Source organism: Molothrus aeneus, chromosome 4 (genome assembly GCF_037042795.1).
Source record: "Molothrus aeneus isolate 106 chromosome 4, BPBGC_Maene_1.0, whole genome shotgun sequence".
Classification (NCBI taxonomy): Eukaryota; Metazoa; Chordata; class Aves; order Passeriformes; family Icteridae; genus Molothrus; species Molothrus aeneus.
The window spans coordinates 14,369,791-14,389,322 of NC_089649.1; the positions used below are offsets into that span (position 1 = coordinate 14,369,791).

General features: G+C 38.5%; 1 protein-coding gene across 5 annotated transcripts in view; it reads right to left on the bottom strand.

Moving 5' to 3' along the window:
- The window catches only part of DCLK2 (doublecortin like kinase 2), a 78,610-nt gene that overhangs the window by 21,592 nt on the left and 37,486 nt on the right, over positions 1-19,532 (bottom strand). For 3 of the 5 annotated variants that reach the window (XR_010783479.1, XM_066547966.1, XM_066547968.1), the window contains exons 3-6: positions 13,254-13,356; positions 11,249-11,347; positions 9,932-9,979; positions 6,303-6,397 (exon numbers count right to left, since the gene is read on the bottom strand). Coding sequence is in view for 3 of the 5 variants with exons in the window: in XM_066547966.1 (XP_066404063.1) it covers positions 6,303-6,397; positions 9,932-9,979; positions 11,249-11,347; positions 13,254-13,356 (345 nt within the window). In the remaining 2 variants the exon portion in view is untranslated. The remainder of the gene's footprint in view (positions 1-6,302; positions 6,398-9,931; positions 9,980-11,248; positions 11,348-13,253; positions 13,357-19,532) is intronic. The other 2 variants (XR_010783480.1, XM_066547967.1) reach the window with 1 other exon arrangement.

Consider the following 19,532-nt stretch of genomic DNA (forward strand, 5'->3'; position numbering starts at 1 on the left):
AAGAATAGCCGTACAAAATAGCAGCAAAGTTGAAAAAGAACCCCACTAAAAACACTGATACAGATTCAGTTTACTTTTCTACTCCCATCTTAGTTTCACTCTTGTTTTCTCACAGTTCATCATCATTGTCACTTGTACCAATTTAAGATTCAGCCACAATATTTCTATTTAGATAAGCAGTTGAAGAGATTTCAGTAAATAGCAAAGAAAAGTCCTTTCAGCAACACCTGCAGTTTTGGCCTAGGTAGCCAGGTACATCCATGATAATCAGATTTATTTAGCCACCTATCAGGCTATATTTTAGGCTATTATAAATGTGAAGATTTTGACACCTAAAAACATTTCAATTTAGATGTATCAGATATGTATCCAGACAGATCCAGTTTTAGTAGCTGTGACACTGTAAATAAACAAATATCTAAATAATTTTCAAGCATGACAGCTGAAGAAAACTGATTTTCCTGCACTAACAGCTTAATTGATACTGGATTTGAATCTTCATGATTCTACTTTAAGTCATCCTGTCATACTGCCCAGGGATGTAAACGATGCTAAGTTTTTATTTTGAAAAGGGGTGGAGGCATAGGAATGAATGCCATAAATAGTAAAATATACTGGATGTGTTCTGTGCACCATTTTTATAAGCTCTCCTATTACAGTTATGTATAGGGATGCTGCATGAAATTAAAGTTTAGATCATTCCCCCTCCTCTATGCAACATTTCTTGCTGTTCTGTGAAGTTCCAGATCTTGTTTTCTTCGTGGGCCATTATGGAGGTTTTCAGCACTCACCACAGGAAGGATTAAAATGCTTCTCTGCCTTAAGCTCAGTGTCTGTTGAAATGGCTTTTCGAGACACCGGGAATGCAAATGCAGCATTTTGCCTTTTAGCTGACATTGTCTGGTTACACTGCTGAATATTTTAAATCATTAACACTATTGTCAGGGAAAGAACTGAACTGACAGATAGGGATATTGTCTAAAGGCTCATGAAATGCTAATGAATGCTTAAGTTTCTAGTGGCAGCTGAGCTGCCAAATCAGCTAAAGGTACAGTAACTAGAAGCTGTACAACTTAATTTTGCAGAGCCCCCAAAACAACAACCTTTACCAGCGTTTGGCACAGAATTAGCACCAAACAGCAAGCAGGCAGCTACTACTCTGCTCCTTGCTAATAACTTAAACCCAGGCTATGTTAAGGCTACTGTCTTTCTGAGTTCTCTGTCTATTTAACAGGGATTAGGAACAAGGACATTTGGGTTAAATGACATTTATATAAAATCATGAGTCAGTCTCTTAACCAGTCAGCCACATTTTCTTCAAGCATGAAGCAGAGATAGCAGAACAGACCATGGCCAAGTATTAGTCATCAGCCTAGAATATTAGTACTCTATTTTGGGTTTTCAGTGAGTGACAATACATGGGAACATCTAGCCCACATTTCCAACTTCCTTCAGTCTTGTAATCAGGGCAGAGCATGACTGGGCACATTCCTTCTTACCACAAGAAGGAAGCAAACATTAACAGGAAAAAAAGCTAAAATGAATACAAAAATAAAAGAAAATTAATGCTGCCATTGTGGCTGAGGTGTTAGATGAGAATCTGAAATGGCAGGTTTTACCATTGCTCTGCCACAACTCCACAGCTGGTAGGATTTTATTTATTGAGGATCCACAGATCCTTATAAATAAACCCATATTCTCTTGCAGTAGAATGGTACCTTGGCTGGCAAACCTCTGCAGTCAGGATTAAGAGTGCCCATGACACAAATGTTTGTGGAAACATTTGGGGATTATTTTCATATTGAAAAAAATACCTAACTCCTTGGCAGCTACATGGAATGGTGGTGAACCTAACTGTGGAGTATCAGTATTTTAGTGGGACTGTGGATTAATTTTGCAGAAGTATTCTCTGAAATCTGGGGACACTTTGGTTATGTCATTGTAATTCTTCCTGAAAGGCTGCAGTAAGAAGGGACTAAAAGATAATCTGAACATAAATAAAATGCTATTTATATAATCAGTGTTTCATAGAGATATTGTGAGTATTTACTATTATAACACTTTAATGGTAACATAATGTGTAAGACAGAAACTTAGTATTTTTTTTTAATCCTTACACATGAATTGTAAACTCACCAAATGCATACCTGAAAGAATCCCTCTATGAACTGCTGTGGCCCCTGTGTCACTAGGCTGGATAATCACATGTAAATGATCTTTACATATAACTACACACAAAGCACATGTGTACAACACTGAGGAGATCAAAAACCTTGATGAAGATAGGCACTAATCCTTCAAATCACTTAAGCACATGTTTAACTTTAAGTACATTAACATCCTCATTGAACTAAAAGGAACTACTCAATTGCTGAAAGTTAAGCAAGTACTTAAGTTATTTGTTGGATCAGGTTCTAATGCCCTTTCACTTCAGCCGTGTTGTCCATCAATTGCAAAAGTAACACCCAAACAAATTCAAACACAAAACTATTTGGCATAATTCTGAGTCTATGAAAGGCTTCAACTGTAACACCTCTTTATTTGGATGATTTTACTTTCTTTTTAAAAAGATTGCAAGGCCTTGTGGTCCTTAATTTCAAGATGGGACAATAAGGCAATCCAAGTAAGCATAAGGAAGTTATGACACCATATTGTATTTGCAGGGTCCCCCATGGCAGGAGGGAATGATGAATCTGACTCCATGTTCTCAGAAGGCTGATTTATTACTTTATTCTACTATATTATATTAAATACTATACTATACTAAAGAATACAGAGAGGATATTTACTGAATGCTAAAAGGATAATAATAAAAACTCGTGACTCTTTCCAGAGTCTTGACACAACTTGGCCCTGATTGGCCAAAGAGTCAAAACAACTCACACCAGAATCCAATGAAACAATCACCTGTGGGTAAACAATCTCCAAGCACATTCCATATGTGAGCACAACACAGAAGAAGCAAATGAGATAAGAATTGTTTTCCTTTTTCTCTGAGGCTTCTCAGCTTCCCAGGAGAAAAATCCTGGGCAAAGGGTACTTCTCCAGAGAACGTGAATGCCACAACACCACTTTCCAAAGTTACACCAATTTCCAAATTTAATTTAGTTTCTGGATGTTTTTTATGGTACAATGTCTGCAGAACAACAGATGGAAGAGCTAAGAGTCAAATCACCCATAACAGCTTTGCATGGAAATGTACACTTAGAACCAAAGCAAAATGTTAAACCTTCCCACTGCCTACAGAACAGCAAAAGGACTTCTCTTGGTCAGCTGTCCTGTGACACCAAATGCACCATTACCATTATTATTAACCCATGCACCAGATTTTATCTCCATTGGAATTCAAAAGAAAAATAAGCAACTCAGCACATTTGATCAAAAGAGAACACTGCACAGAGTAGTCATTTACTTCATACCCTGACTTGTTAACTTTTAGATCTAAATTTTCACCTTGGAACAAAGCCTCTGCTAAGTGAAATGCTGAGTTACAGAGTAATTCTGGGCTGTTAAAAATAAACAGCCTGAATAAGACTATATAGGGTATTGGGTGCATAGTATCCACATCTGTCACTTACCAGAATAAAGATTTTTATTTGGGTTTATGGGGAAATTCAATAATGTTTACTATTATTAAGACATAGCTTTAATTCCTGACTTCAATATAACCTCAGAGTCCACTATTTAAAACACTTCTTCAAGGCTGGGATGCTGGACTTACTGTATATACTGAACAATTAATAGCACAAGGGCACTCTGCTTGGAAGAGCTAGAAAGGAGAGAGAGACAGCCCTTCCCTTTAAAGATAAACTGTTCACAAGGAGTCTTTCCTGTGAGGAATTTTCTGTGCCTGAACATACCACTCCTAACAAAAGAGTTGTGAAGCAGAAGGAATCCTTGGGGACTGAAGAGACTTCTCTTTAAAGGAGTAGTGGCATTCAGAGAATATGCTATAAGATTCAGTGTCTGAGACTGAGAAGAAATTACTGCTGCAGTCAGTATTTTTGCAAGCTGGCTGCCTTGATGACTAGCACTATCACTTATACTCTACATTGATTGTCAAACTACAAAAAGCTTAGCAAGGTTTTAATCTATAGTAAAATATCTTACTTTGCTCTGGCTTTTCAAATAAAACAGCTTTTAAAGTGCAGTTCAAGTGCAGCTGCTCTGATGTTCTGCTCTTTACAGGAAACAGAAACATCAACCCTGATTTTTTTCCCCTTTTTTATGCTGCTTCAAGCTTGTACAAAACCATTATTCAGTCCTGCTGTTTCAGCCTTTACAAAAACAAATATATATGATTTGTGCACAATAAATCACTCAAAATATTGAACTCCCAAAGACAGAAAACTCTAAAATGCACCTTATTCTGTCACTGAAATAGTATTTATATCTAAATTTTCACTCAGCTGTAGTCATGGCACCTTCTTTATACAAGTGCAGGAAGCCAGACTGCCTGTCTGTGCAGCAGTGCAGTCTTAGAAAGAAGGAGCTATTAAACAATAGGGAAAAGCAATGATCTCCAAATAATAAAATTGTTCCCTCTTCCCCCTTTTCTCTCATCAGAGTAACCAAAAAAAGCCCCAATTTCACAAAAGGGTGTATGAATTTCTTAAAAGAATCTGTTTTTGCATAAAACTGTGCCTCAGTGTTACTGGTTTTATGCTTCCCCAAAACAAACCTTATTTCTACAACATAATTGAGAAAGAAGTGTGACTGAACAGCACACTTGATCCCTTTGGAATTCCCCTGATAACTTTCCCTATCTTTTGTCTCAGGAGCACAGCTGGGACTCTACTGCTAAACAGATCCATCCTAAAGGATAAAACAAGAGGTGCTCACTACCCCAGTAACACACCAGGTCTGAGGGGCTTAATTTGGTTTTGCTGTTGTCTTTGATTGTATGGGAGTGGATAATTTGACACAAAAACCAATTAGTACCCAGCACCAATTAAATTCCAAATTGAAAATGTACAGCAGCCTACTTGAGTGAAAGAGAATGGGAAAGGGGACATGTCCAGTTTGGTGAGAATTGCTTGCTGCTATCAGAATTATCTTTGCCTTAATGAAGCTTTAATCAGTTAAAAACAGACAGGGCAGCAGTGGAAAAAACCAAGGCAAATGATCTCATTTCTAAACTTGTAATTTCATTAAAGAAAGACCAAAGAGCATTTGTTAAATATAGTGCAAAGCAGCTGAGAGCCTCAAGCCCAGTGATTCTGGTGTCCTCTACTATAAACTCCATAGAGGAGCTGTCCAGACAGATTTTAAGACACACAGTTCTAATCTTCCATGTCAGAACTATTATTGCTCTTGAAAATTATTGAACCAAACAGCCACCGATATAATTTAAAATTATTTTAGAAATTGAACAATTAAACAATAAATTAAACAAATAAATTAAAATAATCAAAATTCTTTGTCAGAATTATCACAAGCAGTCTGGCAAAAACCAGTGCCAATACTCCCTGCAAAACAAGACTTGATAACAATTAGCATGTCAAAACCCAAATCTGAGCACTATTCAAATCACGTCCTTTAGCCTGACTCTCAATGGAGAAAACAGTTTTCCACAGAATTATGCAGCCTCTTCACAAATGCTGTGTTCACCAATAGGAGCTATTACTTGATCAGAATAATCAGTGCAAACCATCCAGTCTGCTTCCAGAAAGGCTGCAATTTATGATTCCATAAGAAAATTCCCCTTGAAAGGACAGCTGCACAAATGCAGCAATGAGATGCTCTACTGTAACCCAGAATGTTCCTTTTATTTCACTGAGCCAAAGGCACAGAGCAGCCTCCAAGAACTGCAAATGCAGCCAGTTCTGAAGTGGGAGTGGAAGAGAAATCTCTTGGTGCAGCACAGAAAAATCTGCCAGACATCAGGCTGCTCCCAAAGGAAGCCCTCAAACCCTTTCTGGCAGGAGACTGGACTGAGGGGTGAAATTGGTGCCAGGGAGAAATAAGTCTGCTTTAGATGAAACTTGGGCAATGCTACAGACTATAAAACAATACTATATTTCTATAGGCTGAAGGGATACAAATTGCTTGGAGGATTGGATGGAAAATTGGGAGGACAAAGTGGCATATTCGAGCCAGCATCACACTCTGCCTTTCCTAAACTGAGCGTTCAACCCAGACAAAACACAAAATTCTTACTTCAGATCTATTCTCCACATTAGCAAAAATCATACATGCAAGGCTACCCTCCAAAATTATAGCTTTTTATTTTTCCTTCAGCACCAGTGTCACACAGTCACAAAATAATGAAATTTAGGGGGTTTAATGGTTCTTGCACTTACCTTGAGTCCGCGAAAGCTGCCTGGGCTTGTTGGTGAAGAGCTGGAGGACTTTGTAGATTTTGGGGTGGATAACTGACTGCTTGGGGTTCCATTAACTGGCCAAAGCAATGAAAGTGAACAAATGAAAGAAAAGATGAATAAAAATCAAAAGTTACTACTGAATACTACTGAAGCCGGCAAACATAGACCAAAACAGAGTCCTCAGTATTTAGGAATAACATATATTTGCATGTCATAAAACTGCACCCTGAAAATTCATGTGGCTGGATATGGCATCAAGGAGACATGCAAATATTGCATTGTCATTCCAGAGATTAAAAAGACCCATTCTGTCCTTTGCCAGGGAGAGAGTTTTGGGCACAGAAACAAAGGGGGAAAAAAAAAAGCCACAGCCTTCAAAAATTGCACAATAAATTGTGGTATCACACAATAAAATTTATAGAAAGAAAATGTTTCTGAGGATATTTGACCCTCCTCCTCTTCAGTTTGGATCAAGGCCTTACTTTCTAGGTAGCATGTTTCACAGAACTGGAGTTCTAACAAGAAGAATTAACTGTTTGCATAGCAGAAAACTTCAGCAGTAGTTCAGAAAATGTTGATTTAGAGGAAAAAAAAAACCTCAACAAGAGAAAAGCTAGTAGATTGTTTTTGAGCTTCCAGTAAGTACAAGTGTCTTTGAAAATATCCAATATCCTCCCTCTTGTCTTAAAGAGTTCATTCATTTTAAGTCCAGATTTTTAGACAGACCTCATACAACATTTGTTATCTCTCTGGTGTATTGAATGTTACTTAGGTCAGTCCTTGTATTTTTCTGAAAAGGTCAAACTGACAAATTTCATTATGCAGAGAGAATAGTACACATCAGACACAAATATGATGCAATGTTATATGATGAGACATCATTTCTTTTCAGCTGATCCTTATTTTTTATGGGAGAAAAGAATACTAGGCAGAAATGTAAGAGCTAAAAATCCTTCATAGCATGGTGATGAATTATTTTTCCAGAAAGAAAAGACAACCCTGGTAAACAGAAACTGAGCTTCAAATTAAATAACCTGCACAATTCCTTTACATATTCAGGTCTGTCATGGGTTATATATCACTTCTTAAACTACTGGATTTATTTTACAGGACCCAGCACACTAACATTATCTGAGTATGGGAGATGCCTTGCAAGGGCTATTTTTACAACCTGGGCAGCCCATCTGCCACTAGACCAGGCTGACTGCACTGCAACTTCCACAAATCCCTGGTTTTCACAAAAATCTCCTTCTCTGGTGTATGATGTTAAGATATAATTAATTGGTGGTTAGCTATTCTATAAATCTACCTTGAAGTCTGATAACTTGGATTTATATTCCCAGTTTTTTTACAGTACCAAGACCTTAGTATTTTCTTTAAAAAGTATTCAGTGTATTTAGGACATTTTCATCTTGATTTTAACAATGTTTACCTGTCAGAAAAATAGGTGATTTTAAGGTTTGTTTTTTTTTTTTTTTTTTGAGAAGTTGGAAGCATCTAAGAGTACACCACCCTCCTGCAGACTTCAACAGTTCGTTTTGGATAACCAATGCATCCTTGTTTTAGAAAGAATTTGCAAGTGGGACAATGGCAAGAGCTAGTGACTGCTATCTTACTGTTTTCTGCTTCTTGCATGACCAAAAATGAGATAATTAGATAATTCGGTAGAAACGTCTCAGAGTTTGCTTCCAAATAACAAACTAGTACCACAGGAGGAAAAATATTTTTTGTTTGTTCAAAGATTTTTTTATATAGCTCACAGAAAAGTCACTGCTTCCAGGACAGGACCACTGTAAGGCATCCTTGTCCAAGTCACTACCATCCTCTCTAAGCATTGGCAGAACCACTAGGCTGTTCCAGTGAAACTGGCTGGTTAACATAACGTGCTTCCCTCCCAAAACTGTCCAAGGAAGAAGAGCCCAGATTACACTGACAGTACTGTAGCTCTTTGCTAATATCTCAGCTATTCTTGGTGGAGAAGGGTGGTGTTCTGAGCCAGGGGTATGACTAAATGACACCCAGAGGTGCCTTCCAACTTCTGTGCCTCTATAGAACACACAGTTCATTCTGCTGAGGATCCTGCTGGAAAGTGCTGTCTGCAGATTCCTCTCTGCCAGTGCCTCTGGAGAGCCACTGCACGTCAGCGGCTAAGCAACTGCAACAACAGGGAAAGCTGCAACTGGCCCTGGGCAGATGTAAAGATTTTGCATCTATAGGGAGTCAGCCAACTGCTTCTGCTGGTTCTGGCTGGGGTGCAGTTAATTTTCTTCCCAGCAGCTAGCACAGGGTTTGGATTTGTGCTGGGAAGTGCTGCTGATCCAGGGATGTCCCTGTGATTGCTGAGCATCCGCAGCATCAAGGTCTTTTCTGCTCCTCATGAGCTGAGGGGACACAGGTGGAAGAGCTGGCCCCAGTTAATCCAAGGAATATTGCAGACCATACAGCATCATGCTCAGCAGTAAAATGAGAGGGAATGCTGGCAGAGGGGACACTGCTCCGGGACAAGGTGGCATCAGTCAGCTGCTCATTCACATCACTTGTCATTCTTGGGTTTTATTTCTCTCTCTTTGTTATTTTCACTGGGGCATCATTGTTGCTAATACTATTGTTACTTCAGTTACTAAACAATCCATATCTCAACCCATGAATTTTCTCACTTTCACCCTTCCAATTCACTTCCAGAAGTCAGGAAGTGCCTGAAGTGGCTGTGTGGTGCTTAGTTGCTGGCTGAGGTTGAACCATGACACTGCTGTTTCAGGCAGCAGCATTTTTTCCTTCCCTCACTCAATAACCCAGCAATCTGCATTGGCACAAATCTGCTGCTATGGATTTGCTGGTTATTGCCTATGTATGCCAAACTTACCTTTTTAATCTATTTTCTAAGCATAAATTATATTGAGGTTTCATTCCACATGCATACCAGTGAATACACAGAAAAAAGAGAAAAACCAAAACTTTTCTGTCATTCTGAAGTAGTGCATGTTAGGCTGCATGTTTGGCATACTGGAATGTTTGAAACTTTAAAATCATTAATAACTTCTACATTGTTTACTTCTAGTATGACCCAAAGACTCCATTTATTTTCTAATTAATTTGTATGTTACTTGTTTCACAAATGCTTTGACTTTGAACTGAAAGTTCAGCGATTCCTCAGTTTTTTTTAGAATTTAGGCTGAAGTGATACAAGAAAAATAAGAAAAATAAGAAATTGCACATAACATTGAAACATATGAGATGGCTTTGCACTGCTTTTTTCAGTAATTCTCACACCTGTCTTTTTGCTGGCTGAAATTTTCTATTTTAATATGCTTTAGAATAAACATACAAATGTATTGCTTCTTAAATGCTCTCTACTTGTAGTCAAATTATACCTTTAGAAATTTAACTTTGACACCATTAGCGGATGTCCAACAAGTGAAAAGCATTATTTCACTGAAATTATCTACTTCAACAAAAAAAACCATCCAACACCCATTACATCTCTGTTTCATCCAACGCAAAATGTGTTTCAAACTTGAACACATTCCCAAATACAGCACCAAAAATAAAGGTAAATGGAGAGGGAGGAGACACACTAGTGATATACAGCCATAATAGTAATGGCTCACCTGGGGATTTTGCTGAAGAATGAGCACTGGAGTGGCCACCCCTCTTTACTGTACTCATGTATTTGACACAAAGGAAAAAGACATTAAGGAAAGAAGTTATTAAACAGCTCTCAACATGCATGGAAGGAAGAAAGGTAAATAAAAGATAAGTAAAGACCACATGTAAAAAAAAAAAAGGCAAGTAAATAGAAGGATAAATACCACACACTTTGCATACATTTTTCAAATTAACCAAACTAAAGAGGGCCTAAGTAGAAATAAGCATGGGAATGACAGCACTGATATCTAAATACTTTGCATAAAATTCACTGCTGATAGATATTCTACATCATATCTCTGGAGGTAAAAGAACTGCATGAAATGTAGATCAGTTGCAAAACTTGCCCTTCATGAGACATTTTTTTGCAATCCTCCTTTGAAGCTTTCCAGTTAAACATTCAACCTTTATAAACAGATTATTAATGTTCCACTTTGAAAAAACCCAACGATAAAATGACTTTAACCAGCACCAATTAAGCAAAACAAATGTGGAGATGAGAATATGGAACATGTCACAGTTTTGAATACACACAGAAGCTTACATTTATAGTTACATTCAAAAAAGAGCATAGTATATTTACATATTCAATAGTTTGATTTCAGGGCGAAAAGAAGTATTTAGAAATTAAATGCAGTGGTTTAATTTTTTTAAAAAAAAGAAGTTTCTCCCTTTATTTACATAAAATTGTTGGAACATATGGTGTTCAGCCAAACTGGTGGCAAAATCACAGTGTGAACACCTCTCCCTGAAATTACAAGAAGCACAGGAAGAAAAATTCTCTTTTAATGGGCAATCACACTACAGTACATCTCCTAAAATTACTTGAACCAGCAAAGGCCTGTATTTCTGATAGTATTTGGCTTATATAGGAGAAACCTTTCTAATTCAAAATTTAAGGGTATACTCTGGTTCAATGAACATGAATTTAACCACATATATAACCCTGCAGTTAATAGTTTTCAGTAAAATCGAGTGCCATGCTGAAAACATATCCCAAGAGCACAATTAGCACAAATTACTCCAATGTTCATAAACTGAAACTACATGTGCCTGTAATTAAAAAATAGAAACCATGTTTCTTCCTAGGATTTAAAAAAAATAAATTGCAAATTTCTTTTCGATTACTATCAAATCTGTGAGAGGCAAAATGAAAAAAGGGGTTTTTCCCCCTCTGGAAACACTTGTATTACAGACAGGGTCAACAGGTTTTTCACCCCATTAGAAAAATATTCATTTTTGTGTATTTGATGTGTTCAGCTCTTTGCTAGCAGTAGTACCTGAGGCAGGGGATTTGCTCCGACGTGAAGGTCCTGGACTTTTGGATGCAGTGTGCCTCATGGCAGAGGAGCGGGAGTATGACTTCATGACACGACATTCTACAAAGCAAGCAAACTCTGTCAAGGGTTTGGCAACAGCTCAATGCACAGGCTCCCTCCACACAGCACCATGGCTGTTTGTCATCCAGAAAATGACCAGCACTTTCTAAATATCTCTGCCCAGCTGAGTCAAACAGATTTGTAAGAGCATCTCACAACTCTCACCTAGTCACCATCAAAACCCGTCTGAGCTACACAATGTGACATTCTGCAGACAGTATTTCTTCATGTCTTGAGGCTGGATTATTTCTACAATTCAAGTTTGCACATATGCTGATGCCAAGGTTCTTGCTGTAATGGCACTTCCACACTGGGCAACTGCCCAGCCAGCACTATTTCCCTTCTTTTTCGAGAAACTGATGCTGTGACCAATTTTTGAACAGGTGAAAAATGTCTATTGTTTCCAGAAGGCTGAAAGAACAGACTACTGTCATTTACCATCAGCTACATATCATTAAATAACCACCTCAATGGGAAAGGAATCAATGAGCACACATGCATTGCCATTTTGGTAACATTTTAATTCCTATGGTTAGTATCATTAGCAAATCACTCCAAATGGGACCATCAATTTCTCTCCTTATTTTGTCCCTGATGCCAATGCCATCATCAGGATGCCATGTCATCATGAAAAAATTAAGTTGAGCTGCATGTCCTGCCAGTCATGTACACAACCTGCTTTTATCCATAAAGACCCCTAGAGCTATTAGAGGAAGCAAGGACCACCAAAGCTGAAGAGATAAAGGAAAGAAAGAGGAAAAGGCAAGGAAATGAGATCAATTAGTCTGTGCCTTGTGTAATGGGAAAAGCAAATTTACAGCCTTAAAGTCTGCTAGGGAAATTAGGATTATGCCCAGACTGGGATTTACATTGCGATTCAATACAACCATGCTCTTCTATTCCTTCATAAGAATAAAGTAATTTTTTAGCTGTTAACTATGTTAAAAAACACCATTTTAGTCACCCCCTCACTAAGTGACTCAACATAATCAAGCAGTTCTGGAAAAGCAGCACCCTAGCAAGAACAGCAGAATGGGAGGTAGTTGAATCCTCCATCCATCCAAATGTACAGCCAGTGGGTAGATACACATCTGTACTTTCTGCTGCAACTGAGCATTTTGTAATGAAATAATGATGTGTGTAAAAATTACAGGAACAGAAGGTGCTGTTGTTTTTATTTTTAAAAAATTTAAATCCTTCATTCACAATGTGAAGCTCTTCTGGAATAATCTGACTATTCTTGCCAGGACAAGTTTTCTTTACACGAAATTAACTTTTTTTCATAAAAGAAAATCAGGGTGTTTCTACAGCTTGAACAATAAAGACAGAAAAAACTATGTCTAGTAGGACTGGTAGTGATAGAACAAGAAGAGTGGTTTTAAAGCAAAAAAACTGTAGATTCAGGCTAAATATAGGGCATTTTTTATTGAGCAAGAGGTAAAACACTAGAATAAGGTCCTCAGAGAGGAGATATATGTCTCACCCTAGGAAACATTCAATGGAACTCTGAGCAACCTGAACTTCTTTTTTTTGAAGGTGTCCCTGGTCTTGCCAGGGGTTGGACTACATAGGCCCTTTAAAGGTCCTTTCCAGCTTAACCAATTCTACAGTTCCATGAACATGGGGGAAAAAGTCCCAAGATCTTTATCATTTGATATTTCAAGACAATTCCAAAACTCTCTAGTAGAGTACTGCCTTTTCCTTGAACTTACATTACAAAGTTTTTCTTTGTTGGCACATTTTAAAAGGCCTACAGAATCCAGATGATGGTTTGAAAAAACTTTTTTATCCATTGGAAAACATCCTCCCATGTATATTTTCCTGAATCACACCATTCTTGAGGGCTGAACAGGGGAATGGGATGGAGAATTTCCTATTTGAGTGGGTTCAGGATGTGCAGTCTTACCACTGTGATCCAACACGAAGTCATCCTGAGCATAGCGGTACTTCTCCGGCCCGCACGCGATGAAGACATCGTCATCGCCAAAGAAGTCCTGCAAGCACGTTACCTGCACAGCAAAATAAACACATGCAGTACCTTCAAAACTAAATCTTGAGTTAGACAGCAGCAATTAATAAGTTTTTCTTTACCTTCTCACAGTGATACCTTAACATTCATTTGTAATGACACAAGCACTTCAGTTCCTCAGTACGTCAGATCTCTAGCAGTGCAGGAAACACCAGGGCCAGGAATGTGAATTATGACTGCCCCTTACCTCCAAAAACTCTTACATTTAGCACCTGTATTTTTGCTTATAGTTACATAAGCATGCTGATGACTTCTGCCTATAACTACACACACATTGCTTTGACAGGAAAATCTGAAAACACTATTCAAATATCAAAGATTCACGTATTAAGAATATATTAATAGCTTGTGGGAAGATCTATTGAATTAAAGTGATTGCATCTGCAAATTGGTTTTTTTTAATGTTCTGAGGCATTTAATTTCCATGTTTTAATGTCCTGCTAAAATAAAATCATGAAGTAATTCTTCTTTTTATTAAAAGGATTTCATATTCAAGAAAATAAAGAAATAGAGTCCCTTCCATGCTCTTTGCAGTTGTCTGTTCTTAATTATATGGGTAATGATTCTACTTGGATAATGATGTTATCCAAGTAATGTATGTCAAGAAGGATTGGGATATCAGAAAGAAAAGATGGTTTAGACATTCTCTAAAAGCACTAAACCAAATACCTTGAAAAAATCTCCAACCTCAAAAGTCGATAAAAATCACCTTGTGAAGGAGCAAGTGTCTGCTTTCAAAACAGTTAAAACCAAATAGCCATAACAAGAAATTCCACTCATTCTAATTCCCTTGTGAGGGAAACAAGTGTTTGCAGGAAGCAAGCTATTTTTTTAGATGTAAACAGATTAAAATTTTAATGTATAGTTGTTTCTCTTTTTTTTTAACATTGCATGCCCACATTAAATTCAGTAGTAGAAGTTAAAATCATTTGGTAAAGCCATGAAATCAAAGAACTAATACAAAAATCTGCTTTTAGAGAAACCAGCCTTTTTCTTTCCCAGATACCTGAGAAGACCATTTGCATATTTTACCCACTGTGATCATAAAGGAGAGGAAAGGCTCTCTGGTGCCTGCAATATTCCAGAGCCACTCGGAATGCCAGCGACCCCGAGCTCTCCGCAGGAACTCCACGCAGGGCATTCCCCACCAGCAGTGGGGTTGTCATGGCAGCTCCCCCAGGAGAGCAGCCAGATCCTCAGCCCAGAGCCACTCACAGCATCCAGCATTTGTGTCACTGTGTCACGCAGCCAAAGGGCCACAGCCAGCACCAAAATCCTTTTATTGCCACCTTACTGATGCAATGACACTTTGCTCTCATTGATGAGAGAGATTTTCAGCTCTGCCTAGAACTGCTGCTTTTAGTTAGCCAAAGAGGCATCAACAACTGGATTCAAAAGGCTGCACAAATTTAAGAGAAGTTTTGCTAACTTGGGATTTATTCCTCTCTGCTTAATAAACAAGAGGACTCATCATCATTTCCACAGATTTCTAGAAACCAGCAACCAAGCCAACAGGAAAAGCTGTGAGAAAACTTCCAGAACACATCAGACTCACCCAGAACACAGCAGCACTGGCAGGACATGGGCAGAGGTGTTCTGTGAGTCCAAGTCCCTAAAGCTGGGAGCCATTTCCACAAGTTCTGCCTGCCCACCAATGCTCCTGATGCCCTTGCAGTGCTCTTTCGAGCAGGCTGGAGTTAAATGCTGTGGTTTAGAAGTGTCTAAAATTAATCTTTCTGTTCTGATTGAAAGCCTCACCTTACCTCACCCCTCAACCCATCCAGTCAAACATATGAACTGAGAGTAAGTGGGGAAGGAATGACAGATTTTATGTCAGAGTCTGGGAAATTCACAGGGGTATAATGCAAGCAGCAGCATCCCTTTGTTGTCTGCAGAGCAATTCTACAGAGTGAGGCTCAGATCTGTGCACAAAAGATGACAGGAACACCCTTAGAAATGCTCCAGAAAATCTGCTGAAAATGGCTACTAGGAGTGGGAATGAATAAGGAATTTTAAGAAACGTGTAATTCCCACCTATCCTTCCTCACATGTTCATGTACATAGAGCTTCCCCAGGCAAAAATACACAGGAGCAATCCTGAGTGCCAGTGATGAGATAAGCTGTTGAAGGTGGAGACACAGCACTTCTGTCCTGGAGTTCAGGCTGAGGCCAGCCTCTGCCTGCTCCCACACAGTGTGCCTGAGCCGTGTGACTCCCACCTGGCCCTCACACACCGAGACAGATTACTGTAAAAAGGGGTTAAATGCAATTATAACTGAAAGCCAGATAAACACAGCTATGAGAAAGCTTTACTCAGATGCTTGCTGTATTCCAACAGGGAATACTCAAAGTTTCCCTTCTCCCCACAAATAATCCAGACAGGCTACATCTAAAATACACAAGAATGAGAAAAGCATTGAACAAGTGTATGCAAGATAGAATAAAGACCTGCTAAAATTTACCAATCCCAAATCACCCCACATTATGAGGTGAGGAAAGCATTTTCTAAATTAAATTAATGGAAATGCATTTTTCTAGAAGCACAACCTAATCGTTATTTTTCTAGGCTTTTATTGTAATAAAGTCAAGTGAGGATTTCTCCAGGTGCAAACTGATGTTAAAATGAAGTCTTCATCTCCTACAGAAATTAAATAAATGTATCACAGCAAATAAATAAAAGATTTTTGCTCAGTGTTCAAAAAATTATTAAGTTGAAATTATAAACTTGTTTGCATGTGATTTTGAATGCTGCAAGTCCACCATGGTCTAACTCACAAATCACATAATTCCATTTCAAAGAATATCTGAACTTAGGTCATAGGAGAGGGGTTTTTATTACTTAATCAGGATGCAATCAGTTTAGAAATTTATAAACAAAAAATCTTGAAAAGTTGGGGTTTTTTTAAGTTTCATTAGCTGTGGGATCTGTGCATATGAATAGGATGTCAGGTATTCCAGAAAGTTAGGGACCAAGATTTAGTTTATCAAACTAGTGTACGATAACGCTGCTTCTCTTTCCACCATCTATCCATAGTCTTATCCATTCTTTGTTTTGTCCCACTTAGTGCTGAAAGCACTTTTCTGTTGACTTTGCATATTTCAATTAACATGTTTAAAATGTGTTAAACCCTATTTATTTCTAAATGCATCACCCTCTCCCAGACAAACATTGCCTGTGACCTGGTAACTCCACTGCTATCCCTTCCATTAAAACAAGAAATGACTCACTCTGACAACTGGTGCTCCTCTGACAACTCAAGGCTGCTCAGGTTCTCTTGCTGCACTGCTTTTCTTCAAAATATGTCTCTACACACAGCAGAGTGGAGAATGTGTGAGTGAGACTGCACTGGTTTTGTACTCAGTCCTTTCCCCAGAATCCTTTCACTGGCATTCTCTCCACAGCTTTCTGAGACCATGTCCGATCCACTCAGGGCATCCCCATGCTTCTTGATGGGCTCAAAAAAGACCTCAACTGAAGAAATGAAATCTTGAGACACTGGATGAAGTTTCTGACAAACACAAAGACCTCTCTTAGGCACATGTGACTAAATATGCACTATGTTACAGGAGTGTCAGGCATAACAACAGCTTGTTAAGACAATTACTGGTCAAAGCACTACAAAATCTACAGCTAAAAGCACAAAAAATGTGGCTTAAAATGTGGCAGGAAAAAACTCACAAACATGGGGTATTAAAAAAGAAGGGAGAAAAAAAACCACATCACTTTGAAAAATCAGATTCCTGATCCACTGCTGTGTACTAGTGCAGTGCTTTAATGTCACATACACCCATCATAGTTACTTTCCACAATAGGCTTATGTTTCTGACACACATTTAAAACCAAAGAAGTTTGCTCTTTTCAAAGAAATACTTCTTCAGTCAGATCAAGCCACTGGATTAGAACATACAAATTGTCATCCATATGGAAATCCCTTTCCTCTTACCAGCACACATGCCTTGAAATGTGATTTACATCAATCCCTGCTTCCACTGCATTGAACAAACAGAAGATACATTCCCTCCAGAAAAAGCATGAATAATGATCAACTGTTTATAAATAGAATTCATCATGTATTTATTGATTGCCCTTTATGATACAATGGGAAAAAAATGAAATAAATAGATGAAGGTTTATCCAGAAAATATTCTTCCTACAATCTCCAGAAGAAAAATACTTAAAAAAAAAAAAGAAAAAAAAAAGAGAGAGACGAGAGCCAAGAAGGTTTTATAAACACTTGAAAAATTCCTGGAAATTCAAATTCCCAGAAATCTGTAGCAGTCAACAGAGTTCTGTGATCACATATCAACAGCCCCCAGGCAGGAGCTTGGTGGGTAAACTGTCTCTATTCCAGCTCCACAAATGTGCTTCATTCTAAACGTAGAAGGAAGGGCTATAAAGACAAATAGTTTGGCTTAATTTAGTATGTCTGATTCCATTGAAGTAATCAGCTACAGGACTGCACAGTTTAAGCCTGAAGAGCCACACCTTCTGTCTGGGGAAAGCTTCTCTGGATGACAAATTCTCAGCACAGCTGAAAATGGATCTCAAACATCAAAACTGGAAAAAATACGAGAGATTATTTGTATTTGTTTTAACAATGGAAGAAATACTTCTGTCTACTGACTTCAAGAAAACAGGATATGGTGTAAATATTTTTAAAAGGAAGCACAGAACATACAAGGCAAAAAGAAAACTAGGAAAACTAGCATGCACAGCAACAGCTGGATTTGTGAATGTATTTTCAGCTCAGCAGCTGAGCATTTGAGGCTGAAATTCTTCAAGGACTACAGTGGGTTTTTTTTCCCCATGAATTGCTGAAAAAAAAATGCAAGCAATCTTTTAAACATCAGCATGACAAATCTAGATACAACCTTCCTGCTACTGCCTTAATTGTGAGGGGTCTCCACGTTTTTTGTAGGAAATGCTGTTCCTCTGACTGGGACAGATTATAACTGTGCTGCCCTGGCAGTTCTGCCCTTTGCACCAACTTTTTTTCTGAGTAAGCAAAAGTAAAATATTTGTCTGCTTTACCAGTCAGGTCATATTTGCAATCACCATTTTTATTTCCTCTTTTGAAATACTTTTAGCACTGCCACTTCCTCTTCACTGCCATTCAGACTTATTAAAATTCTTGCAGTGTTTTCTGAAGCTGCCAGCCTTATATTTCCAGGGTTTATGGTGCAAAATGCAAGGAAATCACTCCTGCATGAACAGGTCAGTTGTCTGTCTGCCATTTCAGCTCCATCACCAAAAGGAGCAGGGTTAATTTTCCAAAGGAAGTTTCCTGTGGGCAGCCTCAGGAACTCAAAAAGGAAGGTGAAAAGGGCATTCCCACCCTTCCCTACTGGGTACCGTGATTTTCACACAGGAGTTTTTACCTTGGGAATTCCCCTTGGTTCTGCTCTTTCTCAGAATAACTTGACTAAGGGAAAGGGGGGTGTGTTTAATCAATATTCTCAATTACTTACTAAGCCATCAGTGACCTTCATGATTAACCAAGAGGCACACAAGAAGTTCAGTACTAAATTATGGCAGCTATTTATCCTGAGTCATGTTTTGTGACATGTCTTCAGTGAGGAAATAGCCATATGGATAGCCAGAATACACCTAGGAAGGAGAAATAGCCTGAAAAAAGTCAAACCAATGAGACCATGGCATGCCCTTTCAAAAAATACCACAATTGCCAGTATTCTTTCCTTAATTAACAACCTATTCACTTCACAGAAATGACAAAGTGTCAAAGGCAAGTATGCTAAGCAATTTGGGAGCAGGCAAAAAAAAGAAAGTTTTCAAGGGCCAGAAGCCCACACTGTACACAAGAACAGCAACAAAACCCACTGCTACATCAGATCTGTAGCAAACCTGGAAAATCAGGTCAAACTGCAAAGATTCCTGCTGGTGTAATGAAGAAGCACTTGACACTTGCAAAAGCTTCTGTTCCTCACCAGCTTATGTGTGTCCCCTGTGACAGCTCTAATAGAGAATCCCTCTGGGAATTCCCCATGTACACAAAACTACACAACACCAATAGAAGGGTTAGCAAGCTGCTAACTTCTGACTTAAAGCTTGACAGAGCTCAAATGCTGCAGAGACTGGCCAAATCTGCCCAAAACAGCTTTAGAGTGGGCTGGGGAGCCCTGAAGTCTGAGGACATA